This window comes from Pleurodeles waltl, chromosome 6 (assembly GCF_031143425.1).
Source record: "Pleurodeles waltl isolate 20211129_DDA chromosome 6, aPleWal1.hap1.20221129, whole genome shotgun sequence".
NCBI lineage: Eukaryota > Metazoa > Chordata > Amphibia > Caudata > Salamandridae > Pleurodeles > Pleurodeles waltl.
In genome coordinates this window covers 1177886255-1177909457 of record NC_090445.1, presented here as the reverse complement: position 1 = coordinate 1177909457, position 23203 = coordinate 1177886255, and the positions used below count along the sequence as shown (strand labels likewise).

General features: G+C 47.1%; 1 protein-coding gene across 1 annotated transcript in view; it reads right to left on the bottom strand.

The window, feature by feature from the left end:
- Positions 1 to 21605, bottom strand: part of LOC138300719 (beta-microseminoprotein-like) — a 93142-nt gene extending 71537 nt beyond the window's left edge. Inside the window, exons 1-2 of the mRNA XM_069240413.1 lie at positions 21455 to 21605; positions 17941 to 18034 (exon numbers count right to left, since the gene is read on the bottom strand). Coding sequence (XP_069096514.1) covers positions 17941 to 18034; positions 21455 to 21457 — 97 coding nt within the window. The 5' untranslated portion in view covers positions 21458 to 21605. The remainder of the gene's footprint in view (positions 1 to 17940; positions 18035 to 21454) is intronic.
- Between the last annotated feature and the right edge of the window lie 1598 nt (positions 21606 to 23203).

Sequence of the window (23203 nt, the reverse complement as noted above, 5' to 3'; positions counted from 1 at the left end):
AATCTATGATAGTTTGGATTTTCCCCTGAAGTGGTACAATCTGTTCTCCACCTACAAGGTGTCCCAGATAAACCACTTTCCCCTGCCCTATCTGGCACTTTGAAGCCTTGATAGTGAGGCCTGCCTTTTGCAGGGCCTCCAAAACTTTCCATGGGTGGACCAGGTGATCATCCCAGGTGGAGCTAAAGACAGCTATATCATCTAGATATGCTGCACTAAAAGCCTCCAACCCTTGCAGGACTGTATTCACTAACCTCTGAAAAGTGGCAGGTGCATTTTTTAAACCAAAGGGCATTACTGTGAATTGGTAGTGCCCTCCAATGGTCGAAAATGCAGTTTTTGCTTTAGCATCCTCTGATAACTTGATCTGCTAATACCCTGCAGTCAAATCAAAGGTGCTAAGATACGTGGCAGATGCCAGTATATCTATTAGCTCATCTGCCCTGGGTATAGGGTGAACATCAGTTTTAGTTACCTGGTTGAGACCTCTGTAGTCTACACAAAATCTAATTTCCCTTTTCCCATCTTTGGAATGAGGCTTTGGTACAAGTACCACAGGAGAGGCCCATGGACTTTCAGAGTGCTCAACCACTCCCAGTTCAAGCATTTTCTGAACCTCTTGTTTTATGCAGTCTCTAACATGGTCAGGCTGCCTATAGATCTTACTTTTGACAGGCATGCTGTCTCCAGTATCTATAGTGTGCTCACACCTAGAAGTGGTGCCTGGCACAGTAGAAAAGAGTTCAGAAAACTGACCCAGGAGATTTATGCAGTGGACTTTCTGCTCAGCAGTAAGACAATCTGCCAGAACTACACCTTCCACTAGAGCATCTTGTTCTGTGGAAGAGAAGAGATCAGGGAGAGGGTCACTCTCTTCTTCCTGTCCTTCATCTGTTGCCATGAGCAGGGTGAGATCAGCCCTGTCATAGTAGGGTTTTAGGCGATTGACATGGAGCACCCTAAGGGGACTCCTGGCAGTGCCCAAGTCAACCAAGTAGGTGACTTCTCCCTTTTTCTCAACAATAATGTGGGGTCCACTCCATTTGTCTTGGAGTGCTCTTGGGGCCACAGGCTCCAATACCCACACCTTCTGTCCTGGTTGGTACTGAATCAGAACAGCCTTCTGGTCATGCCATTGCTTTTGGAGCTCTTGGCTGGCCTGAAGGTTTTTGCTGGCCTTTTTCATATACTCAGCCATTCTGGATCTTAGGCCAAGTACATAGTCCACTATGTCTTGCTTAGGAGCTTTTAAAGGTTGTTCCCAACCCTCCTTCACAAGTGTTAGAGGACCTCTTATAGGGTGTCCAAATAGGAGTTCAAAGGGGCTGAAGCCCACTCCTTTTTGGGGTACCTCCCTGTAAGCAAAAAGGAGGCAAGGTAATAGGACATCCCATCTCCTCCGGAGTTTTTCAGGGAGTCCCATTATCATTCCTTTGAGAGTTTGTTAAATCTCTCAACCAGTCCATTTGTTTGTGGATGATAGGGTGTGGTGAATTTGTATGTTACACCACATTCCTTCCACATGGCCTTTAAGTAAGCAGACATGAAGTTGCTACCCCTGTCTGATACCACCTCTTTTGGGAAGCCCACCCTGGAAAAGATTCCCAGGAGGGCCTTTGCCACTGCAGGAGCTGTAGTGGTCCTTAGAGGAATTGCTACAGGATATATGGTGGCATGGTCCACTACCACCAAAATAAACCTATTGCCTGAAGCAGTAGGAGGGTCAAGGGGGCCAACTATGTCAACCCCTACCCTTTCAAAGGGAACCCCAACCACAGGTAGTGGAATAAGGGGTGCCTTTGGGGTGCCACCTGTTTTGCCACTGGCTTGACAGGTGACACAGGACTTACAAAATTCCTTTGTGTCCTCTGACATTCTAGACCAATGAAACAAGGGAACAAGCCTGTCCCATGTTTTCATCTGCCCCAAATGTCCAACCAAGGGAATGTCGTGGGCTAGAGTTAGGAGGAACTCTCTGTATTGCAGGGGAATAACCAATCTCCTGGCAGCTCCAGGTTTTGGTTCCCTTGCCTCTGTATACAAGAGGTTGTCCTCCCAGCAAACTCTGTGACAGTCACTGACATCCCCATTTTGCTGTTTGACAGCTTGCTGTCTTAGACCCTCTAGTGTGGGACAGGTCTGCTGTGCCACACTCAGCTCCTCGCTTGCAGGCCCCCCTGCACCCAAAAGCTCAGCAGTGTCTGCTTCCAGCTCCTCTGGTGAAGGTTCTGCACAGGGTGGAAATTCTTCTTCCTCAGAAGTTGAATCCACTGTAGAGGGAGGGATAGTAGGTAGGGATTTACCTTTACTAACCCTAGCTTTAGGGGGCACTTGGTCCTTTGTTCCAGGATCCAAGTCACCCTGTCCTTTTTGCTTTTTGGTCTGAGCCCTTGTCAAAGCAAAAATATGCCCAGGAATGCCCAGCATTGCTGCATGAGCCTCCAACTCCACTTCTGCCCAAGCTGATGTCTCTAAATCGTTCCCTAGTAGACAGTCTACAGGTAAATCTGAGGCAACCACAACTTTCTTTGGACCAGTAACCCCCCCCCCCAGTTGAGATTCACAACAGTCATGGGGTGGCTAAGAGTGTTGTTATGAGCATCAGTCACTTGGTACTGGTGACCAAGTAGGTGTTGTTCAGGGTGGACCAGTTTCTCTATTACAATGGTAACACTGGCACCTGTGTCCCTGTAGGTCTGAACCTCAACAGCATTTATTAGGGGAAGTTGCTTGTACTTATCCATTTTAAGGGGACAAGCAACCAAGGTGGCCAAATCAATGGCACCTTCAGAGACTAACACAGCCTCTGTGGTCTCCCTAACAAGACCAACCCCAACTAAATTACCAAAAGTGAGCCCAGCTACTCCCTTGGTTTGGCTATTAGTAGGTTTGCTCCCACCACAACTGCTATTACTAGGGGCACTAGGTGTAGCAGTAGGGGTTGTGGTAGTGGGAGGCTTGGTGCTTTTCTTTGGACAACTGGCATCAGTTGTCCAATGGCCTCTTACTTTACATAAAAAGCACCATGGTTTCTTTACTTGATTAGAAGAGGATTTGGACCCACCACCCCACCAGAGTGTTTTTGTGGGCCTGATGAAGACTCATTTTTAGATTTGTCCCCACTCTTGTCTGAAGACTTACCATCCTTCTTCTTGTCATCCTTGTCACCCCCTGTATGAACTTTTCTGTTCACTCTTGTTCTGACCCATTTGTCTGCCTTCTTTCCCAATTCTTGGGGAGAGGTCAGATCTGAGTCCACTAGATATCGGTGTAACAAATTAGACACACAGTTATTAAGAATATGCTCTCTCAGGATTAAGTTATACAGGCTTTCATAGTCAGAAACTTTACTGCCATGTAACCACCCCTCCAAGGCCTTCACTGAATGGTCAACAAAGTCTACTCAGTCTTGTGAAGACTCATTTTTGGTTTCTCTGAACTTGATCCTGTACTGTTCAGTGGTTAAGCCATAACCATCTAGGAGTGCATTCTTTAAAACTGTAAAATTATTGGCATCACTTTCCTTCACAGTAAGGAGCCTATCCCTACCCTTTCCACTGAAAGATGGCCATTGGATAGCAGCCCACTGCCTTTGAGGGACCCCCTGTACAACACAAGCCCTCTCAAGTGCAGCAAAACACTTGTTAATGCCATCCCCCTCCTTGTAAGGGGGAACTATCTTGTGCAGATTCCTAGAATCATGCTCTTATACAGGAATACTATCTGTAATACTGCTGCTGCCACCATGGAGTCCAAACCCCAACCTCTGTCTTTCTTTTTCTAAGTCTAATGCTTCCCTGTCTAGATCCAGCTGTTGCTTTTTAAGCTTCAGCCTGGACTCTTCCACTCTCAATCTATTGAGCTCCCTTTCTAACACTCTGTCATCAGGGTGGGTGGGTTGGGCATGCTTAGACACAGAAGAATGGTGTGAATGAACAGAGGGAGACCTGTCCCTAACAGTTGGCACTCTAACAACCTGTCCTGTAGGAGTAAAACTTCTACTGTGATGAGAGCTCACATTAGTACCAGGGTTGCTAGGTGGCCTGCTAAGGGGCAGGTTGGGAAGGTTCCCATCTAACACTTTTGCTGGGGCTACCCCAGAATCAGAGTGTGAACCATCTGCTAATCTGATATGCCAGCTAAGGCCTTATCATTTTCAATGAGCATTTTAACCAACAATTCTCTAGAGGGATTCTTCCCTACCCCTAAACCTCTATCAATGCAGAGACTCCTTACACCTTTCCCGTTAAGGTGGTCATAAGCTGTGCTGGCCAGATCCAGAGTTTGACCTGCACCAGACATGATAGAAAAGGGTTTAAGGGACAGAAAAAGAAAGAAAAAGTTTCAGAACGTTTTAAGGAACAGAAAAAAAACTTTTTCAACTTTTAAGAAACTTTTTGAAAGTTTAGAGGTAATTTTCAGCACTTAGCAATAGAGTAAGAGAAGAAAAGCAAAACTTTTTGGTTAGGTGTACATACACTGAACTTGTTTTGTATATTTTTCTCTTATGAAAAGTACAAAATGACAAAGTGGTAAGTAGTTGCAAGTACTTATCCCACTGCTGCACAACCAATGTAGGAGGCTGGCCTGGTTTGTAGTGAGTACCAAGGGGTACTTACACTCTGCACCAGGTCCAGGTATCCCTTATTAGTGTAGCAGAGGTGTCTAGCAGCTTTGGCTGATAGAAAAAGGTAGCTTAGCAGAGCAGCTTAGGCTGAACTAGGAGACATGCAATGCTCCCACTATACCACTGGTGTCATATGCACAATACCATAAGAAAACACAATACACAGATATACTAAAAATAAAGGTACTTTATTTTTATGACAATATGCCAAGAGTATCTCAGTGAGTACCCTCAGTATGAGGATAGCAGATATACACAAGATATGTGTACACAATACCAAAATTATGCAGTAATAGCAATAGAAAGCAATGCAATAGAAAGCAATGCAAGCAATGTACGGTCACAATAGATTGCAATGAGAGCACATAGGTATAGAGGCAAAACAAACCATATACTCTAGAAGTGGAATGCGAACCACAAATGGACCCCAAACCTATGTGAGCTTGTAGAGGGTTGCTGGGACTGTAAGAAAACAGAGAGGGTTAGAAAGATAGCCCATCCCAAGACCCTGAAAAGTAAGTGTAAAGTGCACCTAAGTTCCCCAGAGAGCACAGAAGTTGTGATAGGGGAATTCTGCAAGGAAGACCAACACCAGCAATGCAACAACGATGGATTTCCGGACGAGAGTACCTGTGGAACAAGGGGACCAAGTCCAAGAGTCACACTCAAGTCGGGAGTGGGCAGATGCCCAGGAAATGCCAGCTGAGGTTGCAAAGAAGCTGCCACCGGAAGGTAGAAGCTGTGGATTCTGCAAGAACGAAGAGGACTAGGAACTTCCCCTTTGGAGGATGGATGTCCCACGTCGTGAAGAAGCTTGCAGAGGTGTTCTCACGCAGAAAGACCGCAAACAAGCCTTGCTAGCTGCAAGGGTCGTGGTTAGGGTTTTTGGATGGTGCTGTGGCTGCTGTGGCCGCAATTGGCGACCAGGATGTCGCCAATTGCGTGAGGAGACAAAGGGGGCGTCCAGCAAGACAAGGAGCCCACTGAGAAGCAAGCAGCACCCGCAGAAGTGCCAGAACAGGCACTACGAAGAAGAGGGAACCAGAGCTCACCTGAAGTCACAAAAGAAGGTCCCCCGACGCCGGAGGACAACTCAGGAGGTTGTGCACTGCAGGTTAGAGTGTCAGGGACCCAGGCTTGGCTGTGCACAAAGGAAATCCTGGAAGAGTGCACAGGAGCCGGAGCAGCTGCAAATCACGCGGTACCCAGCACTGCAGTCTAGCATGGGGAGGCAAGGACTTACCTCCACCAAACTTGGACTGAAGAGTCACTGGACTGTGGGAGTCACTTGGACAGAGTTGCTGAGTTCCAGGTACCACGCTCGTCGTGCTGAGAGGGGACCCAGAGGACCGGTGATGCAGTCTTTTGGTGCCTGCGGTTGCAGGGGGAAGATTCCGTCGACCCACTGGAGATTTCTTCGGAGCTTCTAGGGCAGAGGAGGCAGACTACCCCCACAGCATGCACCACCAGGAAAACAGTCGAGAAGGCGGCCGGATCAGCGATACAAGGTTGCAGTAGTCGTCTTTGCTACTTTGTTGCAGTTTTGCAGGCGTCCAGAGCAGGCAGCGGTCGATTCATTGGCAGAAGGTGAAAAGAGAGATGCAGAGGAACTCTGATGAGCTCTTGCATTCGTTATCTAAAGAATACCCCAAAGCAGAGACCCTAAATAGCCAGAAAAGGAGGTTTGGCTACTTAGGAAGGAGGATAGGCTAGCAACACAGGTAAGAGCCTATCAGAAGGAGTCTCTGACATCACCTGCGGGCACTGGCCACTCAGAGCAGTCCAGTGTGCCAGCAGCACCTCTGTTTCCAAGATGGCAGAGGTCTGGAGCACACTGGAGGAGCTCTGGGCACCTCCCAGGGGAGGTGCAGGTCAGGGGAGTGGTCACTTCCCTTTCCTTTGTCCAGTTTCGCGCCAGAGCAGGGCTGGGGGATCCCTGAACCGGTGTAGACTGGCTTATGCAGAGATGGGCACCATCTGTGCTGGCTGGCTGGCAGGGTCCCAGTGACACATACAACTAAAACAGCATATATACAGTGAAATATGGGGGTAACATGCCAGGCAAGATGGTACTTTCCTACAAGGATGCAGAAGCGTTTCCTTGGCAAAATACCGCAAACGAGCCTTGCTAGCTGCAAGAGTCAAGGTTGAAGAAAAAGGGTGCTGCCCGGGCCAAGGAAGGACCAGGATGTCGCCACTTGGGAGAGGAGACAGAGGGGGCTCTCAGCAACGTAGAGAGCCCACGCACAAGAAAGTAGCACCCGCAGAAGTCCTTGAACATGGGTTCAAGAAGTCTGAACACGGCGGTCATCTTAACACTGCAAAAGGAGGTCCCACAATACCGGACATCAACTCAGGGAGCTGAGCATCGCAGGACAGAGTGCTGAGGACATAGGCTTGGCTGTGCATGCAGGATTTCTTGGAAATGTACACAGAAGCCCTTGTAGCTGCAGATTACGCGGTGCACAGGATTACTCTCTGGAGAGTGGAGGCAAGGACTTACCTCCCCAAATTTGGACAATTGGACCACTGGACAGTCTGGGTCACTTAGGTCCACCATCTGTGTTCCAAGGGCCATGCTCATCAGGATGACAGGGGTCCCAGAGTACCGGTGAAGCTGAAGTTTGATGCCTGCTGAGACAGGGGGAAGATTCCGTTGACCCACAGGAGATTTCTTCGTGGCTTCCAGTGCAGGGTGAAGGCAGGCAGCCCCCAGAGCATGCACAAGGAAACAGTTGAGAAAGCCGGCAGGATTAGGTGCTACAATGTCGCTGGTAGTCTTCTTGCTACTTTGTTGCAGTTTTGCAGGCCTCTTGCAGCAATCAGCGGTCGATCCTTGGCAGAAGTCAAAGAGAGAGGTGCAGAGGAACTCTGGTGAATTCTTGCAAGTCGTTATCTGAAGAAAAGCATACTGGAGAGACCCTAAATAGCCCTCAGAGGAGGATTCGCCACCTAGTCAGGTAAGCACCTATCAGGAGGGGTCTCCGACATCACCTGCTGGCACTGGCCACTCAGAGGCCTCCAGAGTGCCCCCACACCTCTGAAAGCAAGATGGCAGAGGTCTGAGACACACTGGAGGAGCTCTGGGCACCACCCCTGGGGTGGTGATGGACAGGGGAATGGTCTCTCCCCTTTCCTTTGTCCAGTTTTGCGCCAGAACAGGGACTGGGGGTTGCCTAAACCGGTGTAGACTGGCTTATGCAAGGAGGGCATCATGTGTGCCCTTCAAAGCATTTCCAGAGGCTTTAACACCTATTTCCAAAGGGAGAGGGTGTAACACCCTCTCTCAGAGGAAATTCTTTGTTCTGCCTTCCTGGGACTGGGCTGCCCAGACCGCAGGAGGGCAGAACCCTGTCTGTGGGGTGGCAGCAGCAGTAGCTGCAGAGAAAACCCCAGAGAGCTGGTTTGGCAGTACTCAGGGTCCATAGTGGAGCCCTGGGGTTGCATGGAATTGGCTCCCCAATACCAGATTTGGCATGGGGGGGACAATTCCATGATTTTAGACATGTTACATGGCCATGTTCAGAGCTTCCATGGTGAAGCTACATATAGGTATTGACCTATATGTAGTGCACACGTGTAATGGTGTCCCCGCACTCACAAACTCCGGGGAAATGTCCCTGAACTATGTGGGGGCACCTTTGCTAGTGCAAGGGTGCCCTCACACTTAGTAACTTTGCACCTAACCTTCAGCAAGTGAAGGTTAGACATATAGATGACTTATAAGTTACTTAAGTGCATTGTAAAATGGCTGTGAAATAACGTGGACGTTATTTCACTCAGGCTGCAGGGGCAGTCCTGTGTAAGAATTGTCTGAGCTCCCTATGGGTGGCAAAAGAAATGCTGAAGCCCATAGGTATCTCCTGGTACCCCAATACCCTGGGTACCTAGGTACCATATACTAGGGAATTATAAGGGTGTTCCAGTATGCCAATTGAAATTGGTAAAAGTGGTCACTAACCTGTAGTGGCACATTTAAAGGCAGAGAGAGCATGAGCACTAAGGTTCTGATTAGCAGAGCCTCAGTGACACAGTTAGGCACTACACAGGTATACATATTCAGGCCACAAACTATGAGCACTGGGGTCCTGGCTATCAGGATCCCAGTGAGTCAGGCAAAGCACACTGACAAATAGGGTTTTCACTATGAGCACTGGGGTCCTGGTTAGCAGGATCCCAGTGAGACAGTAGCAACACCCTGACATATACTCACAAACAGGCCAAAAGTGGGGGTAACAATGCTAGAAAGAGGCTACCTTCCTACAGGAAGGGACACCTTCCCGCACATAAGCAATCATGTCTGGAATTTTGCTCTTTCTATGCGTGCTGCAGAATGCAGCACACGTAGAAAAAGTGAAAAATGAGAAGGAATAAATGTATTCCTTCTCGTTGCACCTTGCTAACGCCACCCTGAGACTGTCTAGATGTAGCTGTAGCAGAGCACCTTAGGCTGAACTAGGAGACATGCAAAGCACCTGCAATAGTTACATAGTACTTATATACAGTAAAAGACAATACTCAGTGTTACCAAAAATAAAGGTACTTTATTTTAGTGACACAAGGCCAAAAATGTCTTAGAGGCAATACTCCTTCTGGAGGTAAGTATTATACACAATATATACACTAGAGATCAAAATCAGGTAAGTAAATAGTCACAAAATAGAGCAAACAGTAGAAAATACAACAGAACGCAATAGGCCTAGGGACAACACAAACTATATGCTAAGAAAGTGGAATGTGAATCACAAATTCCCCCTAGGCAAGTGTAGTGTGTAGAGGGGCTCTAGGAGTGTAAGAAAACACCAAAAGTAAGTAAAGCACCCAACCCCAGAGCTCAGGAAAGTAGGAGTGAAATACTGCAAGTTTCCTCAGGACACACTACAAGTCGTGATTAGAGTTATTGCAAGAAGCAAGCAAAGCTGCAAGCAACAAACAGTGGATCCCTAGACCTGAAGACCTGGGAAGAGAGAAGACCAAGTCCAGAAGTCGCAGAAGATTCCAGGAAGGTCAGGAGCCCCTGCCAACCTAGACGATGGTGCAAAAGAGGATTCTCCGGTTGGAAGAAGTCTGCAGAAGAGCACCAAAGAAGATGGCTGCAGGTTCCTGCGTGATGCAAGAGATGTCCCACGTCGTCAAGTTGTATGCAGGCAGTTTGCGTTGCTGGATTCGTCCAACAAGCCCTGATTCCAGCAAGGTTGCGGTTTGCATCAAAATGGCACTGCCTGGACCCAGGAGGGACCTGCGGGTCTCAGCTCGGACTAAGGAGGCAGATCGAGCTCTCAACAATAGAGAGAGCCTACAGATGACTAAGCAGCACCCACGGCAGTCTCCGGACACAGGGACAAAGAAGATGCAAAATGCGGTTGGTGCAGGACAACAAAAGAAGGTCCCACACCACTGGAGAACAACTCAACGAGTTGAGTGTCGCAGGATGGAGTGCTGGGGACCTGGACCAAGCTGTACACAAAGGATTCTTGCAAATAGTGCACAGAGGCCTCAGGAGCTAGAGATGACGCTGTGCACAAGGGTACTGTCGCAAACCGGGAAGGCAAGCTCTTACCTCCGCCAAATGTGGGCAGCTGGACCTTAGGACAGTCTGGGTCGAAGGGGTCCACCACCTGTGTTCCAGGGAGCACGCTCGTCGTCAGGAGAGGAGTCCCAGAGAACCGGTCGTCGTCTTGGAAGTTGCTTGCTGGAGCAGGGAAGTGACTCCATCACTCCACAGGAGATTTCTTCGGTCCTTCTGGTGCAGGGTGAAGACAGAGAGTCCTCCGAGCATACACACCATGGAAACTGTTACAGTTGCTGGCTGGAGCTGAAGTTGCAGATCCACAGTAGCATTCTTGGATACTTTGTTGCAGTTACAGTGGTTCCTGGAGCAGTATGCGGTTGATCCCTCGGTCAGAGGATGAAGAAGGAGTTGTAGAGGATTCCTGGTGGAAACTTGCAAGCCAAATCTGAAGAGGAACCCACAGGAGAGACCCTAAATAGCCCTGAGAGGGGGATTGGCTACCTAACCAGGTATGCACCTATCAGGAGGGTTCTCTGACATCACCTGCTGGCACTGGCACAGGTCTCCAGAGTGTCCCCACACCTTTGAAAACAAGATGGCTAACGCCTAGGACACACTGGAGGAGTTCTGGGAACCACCCCTGGGGTGGTGATGAACAGGGGAGTGGTCACTCCCCTTTCTTTTGTCCAGTTTCACACCAGAGCAGGGACTGGGGGTCCCTGAGCCGGTGTAGAGTGGCTTATGCAAGGAGAGCACCATCTGTGCCCTTAAGAGCATTTCCAGAGGCTCTGGGAGGCTACCCACGCCGTGAAGAAGCTTCCAGAGGTGTTCCCACGCAGAAATACCGCAAACAAGCCTTGCTAGCTGCAAGGGTCACGGTTAGGGTGTTTGGATGCTGCTGTGGCCCAGGAGGGACCAGGATATCGCCACTTGGATGAGGAGACACTTGCAGAGTTGTTCCCACGCAGAAAGACCACAAACAAGCCTTGCTATCTGCAAGGGTCGTGGTTAGGGTTTTTGAACGCTGCTGTGGCCCAGGAGGGACCAGGATATCGCCACTTGGATGAGGAGACAGAGGGGGTGCCCAGCAAGTCAGGGAGCCCTCACAGAAGCAGGCAGCACCCGCAAAAGTACCGGATCAGGCACTTAGAAGAGGAGTGAGCCGGGGTCCACCCGAAGTCAGAAAAGGGAGTCCCACGACGCCGGAGGACAACTCAGAAGGTTGTGCACTGCAGGTTAGAGTGTCGGGGACCCAGGCTTGGCTGTGCACTAAGGAAATCCTGGAAGAGTGCACAGGAGCCGGAGCAGCTGCAAATCACGCGGTACCCAACAATGCAGTCTAGCGTGGGGAGGCAAGGACTTACCTCCACCAAACTTGGACTGAAGAGTCACTGGACTGTGGGAGTCACTTGGACTGAGTTGCTGAGTTCCAGGGACCACGCTTGTCGTGCTGAGAGGGGAACCAGAGGACCGGTGATGCAGTCTTTTGTTGCCTGCGGTTGCAGGGGGAAGATTCCGTCGACCCACTGGAGATTTCTTCAGAGCTCCTGGTGCAGAAAGGAGGCAGGCTACCCCCAGAGCATGCACCACCTGGAAACAGTCAAGAAAGCCGGCAGGATGAAGCGATACAAGGTTGCTAGTAGTCATCTGGCTACTTTGTTGCGGTTTTGCAGGCGTCCTGAGCAGTCAGCGGTCGATTCTTTGGCAGAAGGTGAAGAGGGAGATGCAGAGGAACTCTGGTGAGCTCTTGTATTCGGTATCTGAAGAATTCCCCAAAGCAGAGACCCTAAATAGCCAGAAAAAGAGGTTTGGCTACCTAGGAAGGAGGATTGGCTACTAAGAGAGGTAAGAGCCTATCAGAAGGAGTCTCTGACGTCACCTGCTGGCACTGGCCACTCAGAGCAGTCCAGTGTGCCAGCAACACCTCTGTTTCCAAGATGGCAGAGGTCTGGGGCACACTGGAGGAGCTCTGGGCACCTCCCCTGGCAGGTGCAGGTCAGGGGAGTGGTCACTCCCCTTTCCTTTGTCCAGTTTCACGCCAGAGCAGGGCTGGGGGAACCCTAAACCGGTGTAGACTGGCTTATGCAGAGATAGGCAGCATCTGTGCCCATCAAAGCATTTCCAGAGGTTGGGGGAGGCTACTCCTCCCCAGCCATCACACATATTTCCAAAGGGAGAGGGTGTCACACCCTCTCTCAGAGGAAATCCTTTGTTCTGCCTTCCTGGGCCAGGGCTGCCTGGGCCCCAGGAGGGCAGAAACCTGTCTGAGGGGTTGGCAGCAGCAGCAGCTGCAGTGGAGACCCCGGAAAGGCAGTTTGGCAGTACCCGGGTTCTGTGCTAGAGACCCGGGGGATCATGGAATTGTCTCCCCAATGCCAGAATGGCATTGGGGTGACAATTCCATGATCATAGACATGTTACATGGCCATGTTCGGAGTTACCATTGTGACGCTATATATAGGTAGTGACCTATGTACAGTGCACGCGTGTAATGGTGTCCCCGCACTCACAAAGTCCGGTGAATTTGCCCTGAACAATGTGGGGGCACCTTGGCTAGTGCCAGGGTGCCCACACACTAAGCAACTTTGCACCCAACCGTCACCAGGTGAAGGTTAGACATATAGGTGACTTATAAGTTACTTAAGTGCAGTGGTAAATGGCTGTGAAATAACATGGACGTTATTTCACACAGGCTGCACTTGTAAGATCTCTCTATGGGTGGCAAAAGAAATGCTGCAGCCCATAGGGATCTCCTGGAACCCCAATACCCTGGGTACCTCAGTACCATATGCTAGGGAATTATATGGGTGTTCCAGTATGCCAATGTGAATTGGTGAAATTGGTCACTAGCCTGTTAGTGACAATTTGGAAAGCAGAGAGAGCATAACCACTGAGGTTCTGGTTAGCAGAGCCTCAGTGGGACAGTTAGTCATCACACAGGGAACACATACAGGGCACACACTTATGAGCACTGGGGCCCTGCCTGGCAGGGTCCCAGTGACACATAAACTAAAACAACATATATACAGTGAAATATGGGGTAACATGCCAGGCAAGATGGTACTTTCCTACACTAAACAGGCAGGGAATGTCTGGCAGTCGGTGAAAGACGCATGAGGTTGATTCCAGACTATGAAGCTTTGGTATTCTGTGTGCACCAGTGCCAACCACAGGCTTCTAAGCAAAGTTTTGGCACCAGCACTTATTCTTCAACAAATGAAGCAGGGGAAACGGCAGAACCTACTTGGGCATAGCCACGCATAGCGGAAGGCCGCAAGCTAAACAACGGTTGCCAGAACAACGCATATGTCTTAAATAGACATTTGTGTGGTTAAGGCAGGTGCCATATGCGTTGTTCAGGCAGTGGTCTAGCTGTGCGGATGGGCGGGCAAGCAGGAAGACGGATCGGTCAAGGTAAGTTGGACTGAGGGAGTTTTTTTATTTTACGGGTGGATGGGGGGTCTAGGGCTCAGGGCCGGGGGGGAGGGTCAGGGTAGATTAAAGGGCAGGTGGACAAGGGTAATTTGGTGGATGTCAGGGCTGGGGTGGTGTTGTGGTAGATTAAAGGGGAGGTTGGCGCTGGGGTGTCGTTTTTAGGTTGTATATGAGGGGATTTAGGGCTGAAGGTGGTGGAGGATGGACAGTCAAGCAGGAAGCAGGATCGATTGAGGTAAGTGGGGCTGGGGTTGGTTTTAGGGGTGGGGGATTTTTTTTCATTTTAGGGGTGCACAGGGGGAGTTTAGGGCTCAGGGCCGGGGAGGGGTGGGTTTGGGTTAGACTTAAGGGTAGGTGGGCCAGGGGGTTCGGAGGAGTTTGGTGGATTTAGGCATTAGGGTGGGGGCGGGGGGTTGGGGTAGTTTGGGGAGGGGTGGTTTTTAGGTGTCTTTGAGGGGGTTTTAGGGCTCAGGGCGGGGTAGTTTTCGAAATTTAGGCCTTAGGGCGGGGTTGGGGTAGCTTGGGGAGGTATTGAGGGGTGCATTGGGGGGGGGTTAGGGCTCAGGATGGGGGCATTCGGGTAGATTTTGGAATGTAGGGCTCCGGGCCGGGGGGGATCGGGGAAGATTTGGGGGTGGGGAGGGGTAGGGGTAGTTTTGTGGATTTGGGCTTCAGGGTGTGGGGTAGTTTTCCAGGCAGGGCTGGTTGGATAGCTGGTGTGTTTAAGGGCTCAAGGCGTGTGTAGATTTTAAGGGTAGGAGGGCCGGGGGGTCAGGTAGTTTTGTGGATTTAAGCCTTGGGGTAGTTTTAAGAGCAGGAGATGTCGGGTAGTTTTTTAGTTTAGGGCTCAGGTCAGGGAGGGTAGTTTTAAATACAGGGGCGTCTTAGGGTGTAGAGCGGGGGGGATTTACCATGCATACTTCTTTACCACATATGCTTTTACAACAAAATTTGTTGTAAAGGCATGCGTGGTAAAGACACGTCGTGGTTCTGACCGCGTTGTTCAGGCATGCATTGTTTTTGCATGCATGGTTGTGTCATACAACCAATTAAGCAATGATTTTTATGTTGTGCGGAGGAACCGCCTACAAGGCCTATATGTTTCCCCCCCCCTGCCATGGTGTGGCAGCCAATGTGACTTCACGACAATTGATAATTCTAATTTGTTTGAGTAGGTCCTAGGCTGGTAGTAAGTGCTGGAGGTCAAATAGAGCTTATTTTTATCCTCCCACTACTCTAGATGGTCCACCAGATGAATATAGGCAGAGCCTATTACTTCATAAATTGTTAAGAGATAAACCCACAAAGGTATTTTCAGACTTTCTCAAGCTCTTTATTTGAGATATGTGTATCTTCGTGTGCTGTATGGGAATGTGAGATGTGGTGTTTTATGTGTGAAATGACATGAATAATACGTATGTCTAGACCACACAATATATTTTTTATATGTTGCTTCAGACCACACTTCTTTTGTTTCCAGGCTCTGTAAATAGCAGGTGCTACTATTATCCAATGTGATGAGAGGAATGGTAACCCCCTTTAACTTGGGTGATAGTAATGGCCGATCCCTGTTAATGGTACTAAATTTATTTAGCCCAGAAGGATGGAGCTCGATGTGACCTGTAGATCATTGCATGTTTCACTACAGACCTTTCGAATCATCTTACAAACTGCACCTTTAGTGCACTTTATAATTGTTAGTGATACCAAACAAAGCACGTTTTGCCAACTTTGAATTATGATATATTGAGTTGCAATACAGACTGTGGGTAGCTGTTTGCATGGGGCAATTAAATCCTTTGTTACTTTGTCGGAATTACAGCTTGAGAGCTGTGGTTAGAAATAGATCTCTTTAATAACCACAATAAACCCGGGACTATGTTATATGCGTTACAAATAAATCACCTATATTATACAAGCAATGCCTTTCTTCAGGCATATTAAGTTTCAGACGTAGAACCAGACACCACACAATTATCTCTCCAGCACCTGCATTGACATCTGAGCTATGTCACTAGAATTATCTTCTGAGACGCTGGAGTCAGACCCTGCCTGCAGCAGGGTCCTTACAATGCAGCCTATTTGTGACAGATCAAGTACGACAGAACAGCTTCACTATAAAAAAAATTATTCGCATGGATTTCATTAATGGTGGAGTTTGCACAAATATTGTTTGTGCACTTTTAAACCATAGGCCGACTGTCACTGACGCAGCTCTTCGAAAGGCCTCCCATCATGCCCCCGCCCTTATTGACCACACATCATTTCAGCCCGCATCATTCCTCAATCAATTTGTGGATTTCTATTTTTGTCCATCAGCTCTAATCCTATGAACAATGTGATCGGCTAGATCCGCCGGCAAAGTACATTAACTGGAAGCATTGCTTGGTGACTCAACGTGTTCTTTGCGTACCATTCATGCCTCAGACTGTATTGATGCTAAGGTAGATCAGGTGATCAACGTGTTTGTTGTACAACTCAGCGAAAACTCTGCAGGTCGCAGATCTGATTGCTCATAACATGCCTCAGAGAGTCAGTCTGCATGAATTACTTAGAACCTGGGGGCATGACTTTAATCCCAGTAAGAAACGTCAGTTTGAAAAATGGCAGGTGGAGGGCACTGAGTTGGGAGGTGCTCTGCAGTCTTCATGGACATCGCCAGTAAGGGTGGGTAGAAATGGGGGGCATCTACATTTCGTCACGCCACTGCTGAAATGTTCCACTTAACACATGGTGATGTAGAGCTATTTCCGAACATAGGCACTCATTGAATGTGTTCTGACTCGGCGCCCACTGTAATACCACTATAATGGGCAGAACAAGACACGCCGGATTGCTGTTTCCGTTGAGAGCTCAACTTTCAAAACTGGTGGTAAATACAATGACAAAAAAGATAGAATGATGTGTCTAGGGGATGCTGGGAACTATACATTTAATCCTGTTCTCAATGTATGGGTTGAATAGAGGGGAAGACCGTTGTCATTCGGGCCAAATCCCTAATGTTGCAGGCTTTACTGAGGGAAGAATATTTGTATATTGTACACAGGTTCCAGGGTACATCTCCACTAAACTCCAGGCTGTACTCAAGGGGGACCACACTGCGACAAAAACGACGGGAGTCTCCACGTCGCAGAGGAGCATTGGAACAGTGGTTGGTGAGGGAGGCGGCTCCGATGAAGCTAATTACTAATCAAAAGTGCTAAACGAAGATTATCACAGCAAAAATGTATCAATATTTAACTGTTAAAATACAAATATCAAAATAAATAAAAAATCAAAGGACGGCATTTACCTGAATTTTCTGGGGCAAAGGTATTTTTACTGAAGGCGCACAACCGAGATAGGTTCTGTTTTGCCTTGTCTGGGTGCTCCCTCTATCTTTGTTGTCACTTGGTGAAACGAGTACCTGCCTGTCTGCTGTATTCAGAGTCTACACCATCTATCTATGTTTAGCTTCTCTGAAGAGCTTTAATGAAATCCAAACCTCGTGATGTCAGGAGATTGCCTCCGTGAAAATAGAAATTTAGACTCTGCCTTAATAAAAAGAATACAACGATATTACCTCACTAAAAAGTAATAGGTTTTTAGCTGATAAATTGATAAATGTGAAAGAAATGAAAAATGAATGACAGAAGGCAGCCTTCCCAAGGGTACAGGCCTCTGATAAGTTCTAAGATATGCTCTAAGATCTTTGTGGTAGCACTTTGTGTACACCTATAGAAAAATATGCGGCGGACAACTCGTTTTCCTGCAGCGCCTAACCCGCGGGCTGGTTGCCGCCCAGTGATCCCGCAGTTTGCTAATCAGTGCTGGAAACGGAAAATCTATAAAATGCCCCTGATCCGGTCATTCCCTACTCTCGATGTCTTAAGGGGCTGGCCTAAACTTTCTTCTTCGTTAAGCTGACTTTAGCCAGACCTAATAGGCAACACCCTTTGGCATTCAAGCAAATATCTTAAAATTGCAAGATGTAATTTCCAAGTAAGTGAACGCTCAAAAGTTCTCATGAGGTACTGAATGCTGGCAACATCTACTAACCTGTGTCCAAGTAGGATGTTGCAAGATTCTGCTAAAGGGACAGATTACCGCAACGTTTTATTTGTTTAGCTTGAATGTCCACCATTTTAAAACAAATATATTGGGGTACATGATGGAGCTTGCTTAAAGATCCATATTACTCGGAGAAAGCAGATGGACTTTCATCAGTACTTGAATCCGAAAAACGTAATAGTTGAAAGTGTTTATCTTTAAAGATATTTGTTTTAATCTCTCTGTAAGTTATCAAACATTTGCAAATGCATGGTATTCCTGCTTTCATTGATAAAAACATTATGTTAATTAGTAAGATAAGGCATTTCGTTCTTACCTTTGGCGTCAGAATGCAAACGATGACCGTAGCAAGCTGCATCACATCCCAAATCTGAGACAATTAAAAGAAGAGAAAATCCCAAAAGATATTTCTGAAATGAAAAAGATATTTATCAATTTTTTTTAGGAATGGGTAAATGATTGTTATACATGTCTCTTCCACTGTAATTCCTGCATTAACACTTGTGCAATACTACCCCCTAATGTTTAGGGTCCACAGGGGCTGAGTCTGTGCGATTGAAAGCACTACCACTAAATTAATATAATACATACATGAACGTTGTAGGACGGAAAAGTCCTCTGCATGGTAATAAACATAGACAAGTGCCCTAAGTGCCCCAACTGTACTGATGTCTGGATCCCTAATGCTGATATTTTTTTGTTATAGGCAATCATGGACCATGTGTGTGCGCCATGACATAAGCCTGTCTCACAGATTGCAGCCTTTTTTGGACCGGGAGGGGCACCCAAGGCACCACCCTTATAGTGGTGGAAGGTTACTCCCCTCACCAGGAGTTGAGTATAAAGTGTGCAGTGGTGACAGAATACTGTGTAGTGATCAGTAGGAGTGAGCAGGTCTTTTTTAACCTGTGTGACATAACCCTGTCTCACAGATTGCTGCTGTTTTGGACAGGGAGGAGCTGACAAAGCACCACCCTTATAGTGGTGGAAGGTTACTGCTCTCACCAGGAGTTAAGTGGCAAGTGTGCAGTAGCTACAGCATAGTGTGTAGTGATCAGTAGGAGTGAGAAGGTTTTTTAACCTGTGTGACTGGAGTGAGCTCTCCAGGCTCACTCATTCTAAAGTTCAGCTGTGTGTGCCTAACTCATTCTTGACCTGCATCGGTTTGGTGTGGAGTGCTGCACAGCGCATGGATCTGTACTGGCTGTATGCGTGCCTATGAAGGATACAACACAGGGATAATGCAGTACTGTGCAGTGGTGCATGTTAAATGTATGTGCTGGGTGTATGTGTGTCTATCACTGACACAATATACAAATGATTCAGTCTGGTGCAGTGTGTATGTTAAATATATGTGCTGGGTTAATGTGTGCCTATGAGTGGTACAGAACAGGAAGGATACAGTGCTATGCAGTGTGTGTGTATGCTGCATACATGCACTGGGACTATGTATACCTGTGAATGATACAATACATGGAGGACTCTAGGTTCCATTTTGGGAGATACAAGACTGCATTGTGAAACATAGGGAGAGGAGGTAAGGGAACCTCCCTAGACAGATTTGTGTATTGCTGCATTCCTGTAAACTGGGTGGCATACACATTGGAGTGGGAAGCAGCACTCTTACCCTGTACACTTCAAAGGGTGCTCTTTGATTCAGTGAGAGGTATTCAGGAAGGTGGCCTGGGCACATCTCAGGAAGGATATGGAGCTGATATAAGAATCATAAAGAGTAGGGCTGGGGCCATGGGCTAAACCTTTGATACACATATCACTGTGGCTGACATCCAGGTGTGAACTTCAGGCACTCCTGAGGCCTGTATTGGAGGGCTATCAGGTTTGGGGTCACTCCTGCAGTGTTAGACTGCTTTTAATAGGAAGAGAAGGCAGAGGAGTGACTATTACAAAAGTAAGCAGACTCACACCAAAACTTCAAAGACTCAGGGCCTGATTCACAAAGGTAAACTCACATGTTTGTATAAGTTTGCGCTTTTTCAGTAGTCACAAAACTGCATTTTAATAGTTATTTTGTGAGTGTGGAGGCTTCACAGGTGAGGTGGAGAACTCTGCACATAAAAATATCGGACAGGCCTGTCTTTGTCTGTTGTCTGGGAGGCCGATGAACCTGTTAGTGACTTTGTTTTGCTATTGTACCACTGGCCAGATTTATTGAACAAAGGTTCTTGAGCAGAGAGAGCTTCACAGAAGAGTTTCTCCATACATCAATGTGTTATTTACATCATATAAAACCTTTCAGGATATAGCATTGTCAAACACACAATGTTTTTATACACACATTCACATGAACGCAGTGGTTGTAGTGGTGACGGTGCTGGGAGTGTTATTGATGGTAGTAGTAGTTGTGATGATTGTGATAGTGACGGTGATGGTAACCATGATAGTGAAAGTCGTGATGATACTAGAGTGGGGTGTTCTTGGTAATAGTGGTGGTGGTAGCAGTAGTAGCAGATAATGGCAGTTATGGTGAGGGTGGTATTGATAGTGGTGGTTAGAGGTGGTGATAGTGGTGACAAAAGTGGCAGTTCTCGTGCAGCAGTAGTAGTGGTGGTAAGGGTAATCATGGTAAAGGTATGTTTGGTGCTAAGGGTAGTAGTATTGGAGGTGTTGATAATGATGCTGATGGTATTACTTGTGACGGTATATTAGTAGTGGTGGTAATGGTAGGTTATTAGACCATTGTGAGCCATGGTGAAACAGTGTCTGGGATGGGAGGACAGAAAAGCAGCCTGAATTACAAACAGAAGACAAAGGACAATTCATGGTGGAATAGAATCTGTCATTGCAGTAAACATTGCACTCACCAGTGGGGCCCAGAGTGGGGTGCGCAGCAAGGATCTCCTGAGAGCACTAGATGTCTACTGGTATCTGTCTCTTCCTCATATGGAGGATGATAGTAAGAATCCAAAAACCCATCACTCTTGCTTGCTGACGAACTAGACTAACAATGGCTAGGTTAATGCAAAATGCAACGGCCACTGTCAAGCGCCGAGTTAATGAAGGGGTCTACCTCAGTCCCCAACTGTATGCATCTTATGCTGAAAGCGGAACCACATTATGAACGGCGTGTCAACGGAGCAATGGGTGAACGAGGCTGATCCAAATGCCCCTTCGTGTGTGTGGCATCACTAGGAGTACGATAGCTTCATTTCACCGATAAGAAAAGGGAGACGAGTTTGCTAAACCCGCCTCTCGGCGAGACCCAGGAAAGAACGTGCTCTGGGACACGCGCTTCACAAGGGGTATTTTCACTTCCCCGTCCAGCTGGTATTTGCCCACTTTAAGCATCACTGAAATGGCTTATGAGTTTATGACTGTGTCACCTCTTTCTGGTTATCTTTATTGTTATGCGATTCTCAGAGTGCCGTTTAAAAAAGCATTCATGTATTCAAGTTATTCTACTGTGACTTATTAAGGCCAGTAAGGGGAGGGCATATCCTAGCAGATATCTGCGTGTTGAAAACATTCCCAGGCAGAGACGCAGAAGCCAAAGTACATTACTGAACACTAAGGCCGAATTGTGTAAACTGAGATGTGGTGACAATTAGAACTGACGATGGATTATTTTGCTCCTTTATTGCAGCTGGCAATCCTATTTTTCTATTGTTTCAATCTACCTCTGTAGACAAAAGAATGCCCAATGATTTGTGGGGGCACAAAAACGAAATAGAGTAACGTTAACAAGCATGCTGTTACTATATGTAATACGGTACTAAGAGAATTAAAGTAATATCTCAAGGAATATCTCTATAAGGTCACATAGATGCGATTTAATTAAAAAAGCGAGAAAAAATGGTTTAAATGTGGCTTACCATGATCCAGGCAAACAGTTTCTTCCAGAGTTAGGATTGTTTGAACCAAGGCGTGCCTCTGTTGCTTATGGTCAGTGATTTATATAGGTTCTGCGGTTTTTAGCATTCCCTTGAGTTACTTAGATTAAAAAAAAAACACAGGATTTATGCGTTTTTGCTGCCAAAGTAGAAAATATGTGTTATTTGAGCCTTGTCTGCACAAATCTTTCCCAGCAGGATTTCGCAATCTCCACACATGGAAACGATCAACTATAGTTTGAAGTTGTGAAACATCAGTTTTTTTGCTGAGGATTTTTTACAAGATAACAGCTGAGATGAAGTGCTCGGAAATGTAATAAAAGTAGACTGAGTCATGCAAGTGTTGTTCTTGTAGGGGGCTGGCCTGGTTTGTAGTGGGAACCTACCCTACTTACACCTTAGTTCAGGTCCAGTTATCCCTTATTAGCGAAATGTAGTCAGTGCCTAGAAGCCTGGCTGTCCAGAGGTAGCTGTAGATAAAGCAGCCAACGGTGAACTAGGAGACATGCAAAGCTCTTGCAATACCACTGTAGTTGCACAGTACTTATACACAAGAAAAGACATTACCCAATGTTACCAAAAATGAAGGTAGTTTATTTTAGTGACACAAGGCCAAAAATATCTTAGAGGCTATACTCCCTTAGGAGGTAAGTAATACACATGAAATATACATTAGTAACTGTGAGAAAGCAGCCTCTTTCTAGCATGGTTACCCCCACTTTTGGCCTGTTTGTGAGTGTGTGTCAGTGTGTTTTTACTGTGTCACTGGGATCCTGCTAGACAGGATCCCAACGCTCATAGTTTGTGGCCTAATGTGTGTGTTCTCAATATTGCTTAACTGTGTCACTGAGGCTCTGCTAACCACAACCTCCGTGCTTATGCTCTCTCTGCTTTTACATTTGTCACTATAGGTTAGTGACTTCATTTACCAATTCCATTTGGCACACTGGACCCACCTTATAAGCCCCTAGTATATGGTACCTAGTTAACCAAGGGAATTGGGGTTCCAGGAGATCCTTATGGGCTTCAGCATTTCTTTTGCCACCCATAAGGAGCTCAGACAATCCCTTTCAGAAGACTGCCACTGCAGCCCATGAGAAATAGTGCACACACTATTTCACAGCCATTTTCAGTGCACTTAAGTAACGTGTAAGTCACCTATATGTCTAACCTTCATTTACTGAAGGCTAGGTGCAAAGTTACTAAGTGAAAAGTGTAGGAAAGTACCATCTTGCCTGGCATGTTACCCCCATTTTTCACTGTATATATGTTGTTTTAGTTGTATGTGTCACTGGGACCCTGCCAGCCAGGGCCCCAGTGCTCATAAGTGTGCCTGAAAGTGTTACCTGTGTTATGACTAACTGTCTCACTGAGGCTCTGCTATCCAGAACCTCAGTGGTTATGCTCTCTCATTTCTTTCCAAATTGTCACTAACAGGCTAGTGACCAATTTCATCAATTCACATTGGCATACTGGAACACCCTTATAATTCCCTAGTATATGGTACTGAGGTACCCAGGGTATTGGGGTTCCAGGAGATCCCTATGGGCTGCAGCATTTCTTTTGCCACCCATAGGGAGCTCTGACAATTCTTACACAGGCCTGCCACTGCAGCCTGAGTGAAATAACGTCCACGTTATTTCACAGCCATTTACCACTGCACTTAAGTAACTTATAAGTCACCTATATGTCTAACCTTTACCTAGTAAAGGTTAGGTGCAAAGTTACTTA